Source organism: Cyanistes caeruleus, chromosome 17 (genome assembly GCF_971803275.1).
Source record: "Cyanistes caeruleus chromosome 17, bCyaCae1.hap1.1, whole genome shotgun sequence".
In the NCBI taxonomy this organism is placed as follows: Eukaryota; Metazoa; Chordata; class Aves; order Passeriformes; family Paridae; genus Cyanistes; species Cyanistes caeruleus.
In genome coordinates, this window is record NC_141717.1 from 9,878,994 (window position 1) to 9,888,792 (window position 9,799).

Here is a 9,799-nt window from a genome sequence, read left to right on the forward strand (position 1 = left end):
CTGGCAAAGCTCAGCATCTACAAGGAATTTTCCATGTGTTAGGCATCTTGAGTCCTTTCAAAGTACCTGCATGAATAAAAAGTGTTACTGCTGCATTAAACAGCCCCATCAAAATGAAAAGTCTTTAGCTTCTGCTAATGATAGCTAAAGTAGCTGTTAACAATGAATGTGTCTTGGTATGTCATGTGGTGCCCATGCAGTGTAGGAGTACATGGGAAAGAGATAAAAGCAGATTTTGAGCAGGGAATCACTGGTGCTCTAAAACCTTGCTGTCATTTATCATACTACTGATATGTTTTGTGTAACACAGCCAGCTCTAGAATGCTTCAAGCTTTTGCTATCATTTGGAGTTCCCTCTTGGAAGAAACCCAGTTTTAAAGGTGTCTGCTTGAGTTGTCCAGGTTATCAGATGAACTGGTCCATTACCAGAAACTGAGCTACATATTAATGGTAATAAATCAAACAGTTGGACTCAAAGGTCTTTACCAACCTAAACAATTCTGTGATTCCATAAAATTCTGCATCAAGAAATTGATTTTTTTTCTGCTATTTTATATTGGTTAAGCTGTAATAAACCTCTGTGTAGTGTTTCTGTAAGGCTTCAAACTTTAATTTGAATATTAAAGATGCATCTGGCGGTTTTGTTAGCATTTATCATATAACAATTGTTAAAATTTGAGAAACAAGCAAAAAACTGCCCAAAACTAGATAGCATTGTTGCATCTGCTTCTTGAGTGCAGTAGATAACTAATACTATATTTGATGTCCTTTTGGTACCTGTTTTTGCAGGGGTTTTTTGTTTAATAAATTTTGGATTTATTTGCTTTAAAGAAAATAACTAAAGAAGTACTGTTCATGTTACAATGGCAAAATTATGGACTTATTTTTCTGTTAGGTGGAGTATCATCTGATGCTTCATATACAAATGCAGTTGTGTGAAATATCCTTGTGGGATTGGATTGCTGACCGTAATAAAAGATGCAACAAGAAATCAGAGGACCCCTCTAGTAAGACTCATCACTACCTTATTCATTGTAAAGCAAATTTTTTTTTTTTTTTTTGGTAATTTGAACTGCAGTTATCTAATTTTATTTTACTTCAGCAGCTTATAATACAGTTCTTCATTAAATTCTTTATTGACTTAATCAAATAGCAGCTTGTATTGAATTTTTGCATGATAGATGTTGGTAAAAGAATTGAAATTCCTGAGTTTTAGACAGCTCTTCAAAAAAGAATGACTGAATGCCTGAGGCATAGTTGTTACCAGGGGAGATCAGTGTCTGGGCAATATTTCTTATTTGGAACAGAGTTTTTTATTGACAGAATCTGCTGCTTCTCAGAAAGCTGGTTATGGGCTAATTTATCTGCTGTGGAAAATACAATTATATAATTTGATCCAGACAGGTTAATTTGTAATAGGTTAAAGAATGTAACATTGACTTTTTCTGAGTGATCAGGGGGTTCTCATGCCCTCCTACCAAGCAGTCATCAGTAACCTGACATTTGGAAGAACAAATCCAATGCTCTTAAAGCAGTAGAGACATGTTCCATTCTCTGGGGTGGTTGTATAAAAGCAGCATATGCACATCAGGTTGTAAAACAAAATGTGTAATTAATGTTTTGTCTTGGTTTAAATCACTATTAAGGTAAATGTGTTATTTTCATTCATAGAGACAGGTTTACTAGCAAACTGTCAGCTGACTTCCACTAATCTCTCCTGCAATCATAATCTTTTAGCTTTCATGAGCTAAAAGATGATGTTCCTGGTCAGGAAATGACAGAATTACAATGACATTTGAACTTGCAAAATGCTGTTTTCACACATTTTCATGGAAAAGATGAATGTTATCATAGGTTAGACTTGAAGAAATGGAAATCCAAATGTGAGTAAAAGGTGACTGTTCAAAAAGACAAGTTAAATATGGGTCATTAGAGCAGGGTGACAATGTAGTTTAATAAAATAGTAATGTGGAAAATGGTCAAAACAAGGATGTGCTAAATTTTTATAGGACAGCTAGAGCCAGAGGAGATTGAGGAATTTCAGAGGGTAGCAGAGCAGCAGAAGGATTAGAAACAAAACAAGAGAAGTGCAAAGCAATACAGACAGCATGTCACTACATAAATTAGTATGATTTTATCTGGAATTGTATTTTTCATGCTAGGTCAGAACTCACATGAAAATAAAGAGTTTGTAAAATTCATAACCCAATAACTATCTGATGTGGTTTGGAATAATCTTCTCAGGAGGACATAGGTTCATGTTCCCTGAAATTTCCTTTTTGGAATTTTAATGTTAGTGACTTTTTGCTGATTCAGAAATAATTTCATGAGAGACACATGGTAAAATCCCTATTTAAAATATGCTCCTTCTGTTAAAAATTTATTCCACAGCATAAATAAAGAGAATTCAATAAGACGTACCACCATATTCTTGCATAACTTAGTAAAACTAGCTGAAATAATTTAAATTATTTTAAGGTCCATACCATCTCGTGGATGTTTGCTGGACAATGAAGATTTTTCGGGAGATAGTAGAAGGGGTTTGCTATATCCATAGCATGGGAGTGATGCATCGAGACATTAAAGTAAGTTCATCAAATTATTACTTGAGTTTGAAGAAAACGAAGTTTTCATTATGGGAGAATGAAAGCAACTTCATAGTTGTACTAGAGATGACCTGGGCTCTTACGAATTTAGTTGTTGCATAAGAAAAAATGCATAATCTCCTTTATAGCAGTGCTATAATTTCTTTACTACCAGCATAGTACTCAGTTACACTGACTTCAGAGTGGATTTTAAGCTCTGGATTTTTTTTCTCCTTTGAAGCCATTTTCCTGTCAGGAACAAGCATGGTCAGATTGGTTTTCTTTTGTCTCAGTCTTTCCTTAACCAGGGTAGGAACTTAATTACCTAAAAAAAAAAAATTATTTTCAGTAATTACAAAAATAATCAAAGCCCCTGGACTAGACCTCAGTTTGCTCACTGCATACAGTTAGCTTTTGAAAATATGTTCCAGTTGCTTGCTTACTGGTAACCTGAATAGCAAGGAAGTGGGCATGTGTTTTCCTACTTTGCTTCCTGCTCAGGTTTTCTGCATCTGATACAGCAGCTGTGTGAAGAAATCATGATTATTAAAACTTCACATGTGGAAGCTTGGAACTACTTGAAATCACACAATCTTCACTCTGGATTAATTTTCATTTTTCTGTCAACTGTTTCAGGGTGAAGAGTTTTTCAGTTTGCCTTCCCATTTAGCATCATCATGGCCTAATTGGCCAAAGTCTGATAGTTACATAAAGAATTCCAGAATTCTATAGAGTTACTGCAAACCTGCTTTTGAGCCAGTTCTCATGGTTTTCACCATATTCTAATGGTGATTTTGCAGATACCTAGCAGAGACTGTAATTTCTGGGATAATATTCTAAGGAAGTCTTTCTGTGTGAATGTCTGAGAACAGAAGCCCAGTGGGTGGGTGTCCTGGATATGTTTTTACTTAAGTGGATATGAGAAGCCTAGCAACTTGTTCAACAATGCTGCATCTTTTAAATTTAATCTGCATTGAATAAAGGGAAAGAATGGAGATTGCCTATCTCTTCTTAAACTATTCACATCTCCTTTATACACTAATAAAAGGCCAACTATTTCCTTTGTGCCACCTGAGCAAGTTGGGGGATTTTTCGAGACACATAATGCTTGCATTTCTCCTCCTTAGTGGTCCTAAAACTGAAATATATGGCTAAAAACTGTTTCAGTTTTCTGAGTCAGAGCTCTCAAGTCTGTCATAATTTGTTTTTTTTTTTCATAGCAGCTTCCCAGAACCATGTAGCATATTGCAGCTGCTTATCACACAGAAAAATGTATTTTGGTTTGTATTATGTCTAGCCCAATGATAGTCATCCTTCCTGCTACATCAGTTGGTCAAATTTACTGTCCACTCTTGCCTGTTCCTGTTTACTGTTCTGCAAATTTCCCAGTTTCTGTTGGGGAAAAAAAACCACTTCATCTTTTTACTAAGTCTTGGTTTTTCTGTTTTGCTTTTCTTCCTTTTTTTCTAGATCCTTCTTCTAGGTATCTGGTCTTTTTGGCCCAAAGTGTTGCTAACACATTATTTGGTATTAGCAATGCCTATTTTTTCTCTCTCACTACTAAAAAATGTTAATCATACCTGTGAAACACTGGATTTTATAGACTAAATTCCCTAATTCTTTATATAAACATATTTTTAAACTGTATTGTCTTCATTTGCAGCCTAGAAATATCTTTCTACATGGATCAGATCATCAGGTAAAAATAGGTGACTTTGGATTAGCCTGCAAAGACCTTCTTCGGGATGATGCAGACCAGTGGTTTCAGACAGAAAGGATAAATGGTAAGAGAAGAAAGTGTAATGGGTTTCAGTGTTTAAGTTTCTATGATATTAAAATCATTAAACTGTTACTTGCAAGGGTAACAATACTTGCTAAGTCTCAATTGCTTTTCAAAGGACTGACACATACTTCAGGAGTGGGGACCTGCCTCTATGCCTCACCAGAACAACTGCAGGGATCTCACTATGATTTCAAGGTAGAAAACTTTTTGTCTCTTCTATTCTTTATTAAATATAGATAGATAATAGAAATAAATCAAGCCTTTCAATATGCAAATATATATTTGATAAATACATATTCCTCCTATTATTACTCTTAGGATTTTTATTGAAACATGGATTTCATCTTTGCCTTCTCGTTTGCTATTAAAGCAAGTTATTTTCTTAGTATGTTGAGAACATATTTAGATTTGAATTTGTGTTCTTTTAATAGTGTCATGATACTCTTCATACCATCATGAAACTTCATTGTTGTGAAACTTATTCATATAATGTTTTTATGAGAAAAAGAAGCCCATTGAGTTAAAATAGCAGTTATCCCAGAACTTTCTCTGCACCTCATTAACAGTCAGACATGTACAGCATGGGTGTTATCCTGCTAGAACTCTTCCAGCCATTTGGAACAGAAATGGAAAGAACAGAAGTTCTTACACATTTAAGGACTGGCCAAATTCCCCACACTTTCTACAAGAAATGGCCTACTCAGGCCAAGTATGTGAAACTTCTCACCAGTCCCAGAGCTACAGAACGCCCAACAGCAGCTCAGCTTCGGGACAGTGAACTCTTCCACAACACGGACCAGGTAAGTTGTGCCAGTAACCCCAACCCTGAATACCTAAAGGAACACAAAAAGAAAATGTCCTTTGTATCCCTGCCTGCATTATTTGTTTGGCTTTGCACCTAATCACATGTTCCTCTTAAGACTCTTTCTGATTACAGTATTTAGGCCACTGTATTATTTCTGGTGTCTCTGCAATGAGATGGCTGGTCAGTGCTTTAGGCAACTTTCTGAAGACTGTACAGTTGAGATATATTTTTTATAGGTCAGCAAAGCCTTCACAGGTTTTCATCACATCTGCAGATTCTTCTAATAATTTTTCCTTTCCCTGTCCTAGTGCTGTGTGGATTAAGTTGTAGTATCAAGAATGCAGAATAGCTTGAGTGCTGCTGCATTGTGTCTGTAGTGGATTGCAAACACAATTCGAGTAGGTCTGTAAGGCTTTATCCTTGCTGAGCTCTAATGAAGTAAACTCACTCATTTTCAGGTTATTTCTAACCTCCAACAGAAGGTGAGACAGCAAGAAGAAGAAATAGAGAAGCTGAGGGAGACAATAAGACTGCTTTCTGAAGAGCAGGATGAACAAACAAGACTAGGCTCTCCTGTTTGAGTACAGGAAGAACTAATCTCAATTGTGTGTTAAGTTATATAAAAAGTTTCTTTTTTTTTTACATAAAGTATTTCAATGCATTTTTGTTTGGCTGTCTGTTCTTAAAAAGTATTTTTTTTGCCTTGACCAAAGGCTCCTGAGAAAGGGATCATGTTGCACTGGAAAAATTAAGAGCACAACTTATATTTACATAGGATTAATTTACATACCTTAGCCAGTGAACAAATGTGTTATGCAAGAGTAACAAAAAAAGGAAGGTCACACCCAAAAGGCAGCTGTAATGCTTTTATTATTTTAGGATTATGTCCAACTTTCGTATCTAAAATACATCTCAAAAAGGACTCAAACATTACAGCATGCATGAGGTGGAATAAGATTAAAACAACATCACTATGAAGGGCAGGGGCTCACTTGAGTAGCTTCATCACAGAGCTGAAAGGTGCCAGATTCTCACAGGACTTCATCCACTTCTGCACGTTGGCCGGGGCGCTGTTGGCAGTGCCTGTCTGCTGCAGTGCACACCACGCCACCACATCGGCCACCGTCAGTTCATTGCCCACCAGCCACGAGCTCTTGCCCAGGGCAGCATTCATGGAGCGCAGCACTGCTCCTCTCTCCTTGCTGCTGCCTTCTTTCAGCTGGAAGATGGCTGTGTCCACCCAGCTGTCGATCAGAGTTGAGGTAACTGCATTGTACTTCTGCCCAAACAGGGAAAAGAGAAATCGAGCGATGTTCCCCTCTCCTTCTATAGGACACATGGTTTGAATGCTAAACTTCATCTGGGGTTTGGGAACTGAAATGAACAGAAGGGAAAAAAAGTGAATACAACATAGTAAAGTAATTAACTAGAATGGTAATTCCATGATGTACATTTGTGATGCCAGCATCACTGTTAATATCATTGACCTGATGAACAGTTTTGAGTCCTGTGGGATAAGGAGATTATTTTTTGAAAAATTCAGCCAAATCTCCCCCAAAATTTCTCTTCTAGATACCTTATTTGTAGAAACTGAAAACATTTTTATTAAAAAAAAATCCTGAGGGTACAAACAATTCTGTCAATGCCATGCGTATTTTAACCGTATTTTAACAGCAGTAACTATAAACAAGCATCATCTTCTGGCTCAGCATGCTTCACAGCTATGAAAAGAGAACAAAAATGTTTCCTGTTTTATCATGTCCATATGTCAGCACAGGGACATTGAGGCATCTGTGTGCAAGGGTTTATAGCACAAGTTTAATTTTCTCATCTACTGTAAAATATTGATCTAAAAATTTCGTTCTTACCATCCTTCCAAATCAGAGTAAAGCCCAACTGATACGCATGACGTGGCTGCTTCTTAGTCTGCTCTCCAAAGCATTTCAAGAGGTTTTCTGGCACACTTTTCACTGATGAATGTGTGTGAACAGCTGATAATATTTTATACCGTTCACAAAGCAGACTGTGTATCACTAACAGTGACAGTGGAGGTACAGAAGGATTTGCATTGATGACAACATCTTTCAGGGCACCATAATCCTGAATGGAAAGTAAGATAATATTCAGCAGGTAAGACACATTCTAGATCATACTCATAACTACTGCTTTCATTTGACACCAAAATGTACATAGTCATGCATTTGTATATCTGAAATCCTAACAATATTCAAGTAAATAAATTCAAGCCTGGACATTTAAAAGTTGTGTAAACCTTTAAACATCCTCCTTCCCTGATATGTAATTCAAGGACATGACTGAAGTAAATTCTACTCCAAGATGAAGCCAATATTGAAGTTTCCAGTCTAGTAACAAACAAGAAACCAACTGCTGAAATTTCAAAATTAACTATTCTTGCTTGAAATGATATCCAAATGAGTATATATAGTACTAGTATTTATAAATGTTTGTACCTATAATCTGGATGGCCAAATTAAATTATAATTGTAGGTTGTATAATGAATTCTGAGTGTCCTAGGTTTTAATGCCCCCCTTCCAACCCTGAAAACTGAATGCTGAGAAAGTACCTACCAATGTAACTGCTCAACTAAACTCACCTTTCCAAGCATCAGATCTAAATCTGCTGTGTTTGTTGTCAAAGGAGAAAATTCATCAGTTTGAATTATATTTGTGACATCAAAGTCAGCATCTGGGGTTTGTATCATCTTGGAGAGCCCATCCACAGCACTCTTCAGTTCATACAAGCGCTTCAGAATCTCTTCCTGGCGGGATTCAAGTGCTAGAAGTGATGGGTCAACCTCTTCCTACAGGAGAGGAAAAAACAAGGCCACGTAAATCTTCACTCAGCTCACCGTCAAAATAGTCCACAGCTCACTTAACATTTAAGTATTGAAAGTCTAAACCCCTTCAGATAACCAGACTATTGTGAATATCATGGGCTTGTATCTATCGTCTGCATGAGTGTGGTGAGATGGCATATTTAATCAATTCCTGAAATCTTCCTGCTTAATAGATTTTTTTAAAACCATTAGTTACTGCAAACTCTGTAACACAGTCAAAATCAGACAAAGAGTTGGCAGTGAAGTGCTGAACAATGATTGAAAAATCAAAGACAGCTTGTCAGGTTCTTTTCAGCCCAGAAGAGCAGATGGGTAAGTTTGTGGTACAGCAGCCAAACAAGGAAACTTTTTGACAAATCAGGTACTTAATACAAGTAAAAAGCCCTGCAGGCTTAGATGGATGGTATATTATGTGTATTCAGTCTTTGTTTCAGAGAATATAAATTGTAGTGGAAAAAAAAAAGATCATGGGCTTTGTTACACATTAATACCAATGTAGCTTTTTATCTCAATTACCTCACAAGCAATCTCACGTTACAATCTCATAAAAGAAGATGAAAAATATATTCCTGTGGCAGGTTTTAAGTCTACAAGCTTAAAATAACGTTAAAGAAAAATCTTCAAATAGCCTATTTCTAAGCATCCCGAATAAAGATTAACAAAGCCCAAATGATCGTGGATGAAGAGATAAACAAGGCATCCAAGTAAAATCATTATACCCACTTAAAATAATATTCTCAAAGACAAGACAAGGGAAGACCTCCTATGTGACCATTATTTAGTTAGTACACAATTCCATACTTTGCAATGGGAAGACATTTCGTTAGCATTCTTGTTAAGTTCTGCCCCAAAGTTACTCCTGCTCAGTATCTCCACCATCAACCTGGGTGAAGGCACAGCAAATCCGTGATGGCGTAAAACTAAATTTGGTCACAAGCAGCCTATGACAATTCCATGCATTCCTGGCACTGGAGAGAGGCTGCTCAACTAGTCCTATGTAACACAGCATTTGGAATTTTTGTCTTATTTGAGGCAAAAGAAACCGAGAGTAGAAATAGAGGGTGTGTAGCTGGCTAAAACCCGAGCTGAGCCAGCAGAGCGATGATGCAGCAGGACGGAACGAGGCCCGCTGGGCACTCTCCCGGGGCTGGCAGGGAGCTCGGCACGGCCACTCAAACATAAAAACCGCGACAGGAACACACGCGAAGCCTAGAAAAGTCAAAATGAGAACTACTGAAGGCTTAAAAAGCATTACAGAGAAATTCCTGAAAACGTTGATTTTATTTAACCCTCGGACGCGCCGCTTACGGCGAGGCGGGGCCAGAGCTCCTCCCGCGGGTTGAGGCGGTGGAACTCGGTCCCGTGAGCGCTCCGGCAACGGAGGCTCCTCCCGGTCCCTAACAGGGGCTGGGGCTCTCACCGGAGGGAACACCGGCCCAGCGGCCGCATGTCTGACCTCGCCAGGGCGAGCAACGTGGGCCGCAGCCTGAGCAGGTCCTTCCGCCCACCCTTCGCTCCTACCTGCGGCGGCGCGGCGGTGCCGGGGGCGCGGTGCAGGTTGGGCAGGGGGTACATACAGGTGGGCAGGTGCTCCGCCAGCACCCCCGTGCCGTGCAGCGGCCGCACCTTGTACATCGCGGGCATGGCGGCTCCCGGCCCGCCGCGCGCCCGCTCCGCCACCGCCGGGCCGTCCACCCCCGCGCCCATTGGCGGAGGCACGATACTGACACTCGTGGCACCCAATGGGCCGCAGGGTTTCGCACCCGCC

At 38.8% G+C, this 9,799-nt stretch overlaps 2 protein-coding genes across 2 annotated transcripts in view; one reads left to right on the forward strand and one right to left on the reverse strand.

Moving 5' to 3' along the window:
• The window catches only part of EIF2AK1 (eukaryotic translation initiation factor 2 alpha kinase 1), a 13,173-nt gene extending 7,339 nt beyond the window's left edge, over positions 1-5,834 (forward strand). The window contains exons 10-15 of the mRNA XM_086854758.1: positions 896-1,007; positions 2,479-2,585; positions 4,249-4,369; positions 4,484-4,563; positions 4,935-5,168; positions 5,632-5,834. Coding sequence (XP_086710884.1) covers positions 896-1,007; positions 2,479-2,585; positions 4,249-4,369; positions 4,484-4,563; positions 4,935-5,168; positions 5,632-5,754 — 777 coding nt within the window. The 3' untranslated portion in view covers positions 5,755-5,834. The remainder of the gene's footprint in view (positions 1-895; positions 1,008-2,478; positions 2,586-4,248; positions 4,370-4,483; positions 4,564-4,934; positions 5,169-5,631) is intronic.
• Positions 5,835-6,025: 191 nt separating this feature from the next.
• Positions 6,026-9,733, reverse strand: AIMP2 (aminoacyl tRNA synthetase complex interacting multifunctional protein 2). Its single transcript, XM_023918127.2, has 4 exons — positions 9,553-9,733; positions 7,789-7,995; positions 7,042-7,273; positions 6,026-6,547 (listed from the first exon to the last, which is right to left on the reverse strand). Exons 1-4 carry the CDS (start codon positions 9,673-9,675, stop codon positions 6,162-6,164), a joined length of 948 nt encoding a protein of 315 aa, XP_023773895.1. The 5' UTR covers positions 9,676-9,733; the 3' UTR covers positions 6,026-6,161.
• Positions 9,734-9,799: the final 66 nt, after the last annotated feature.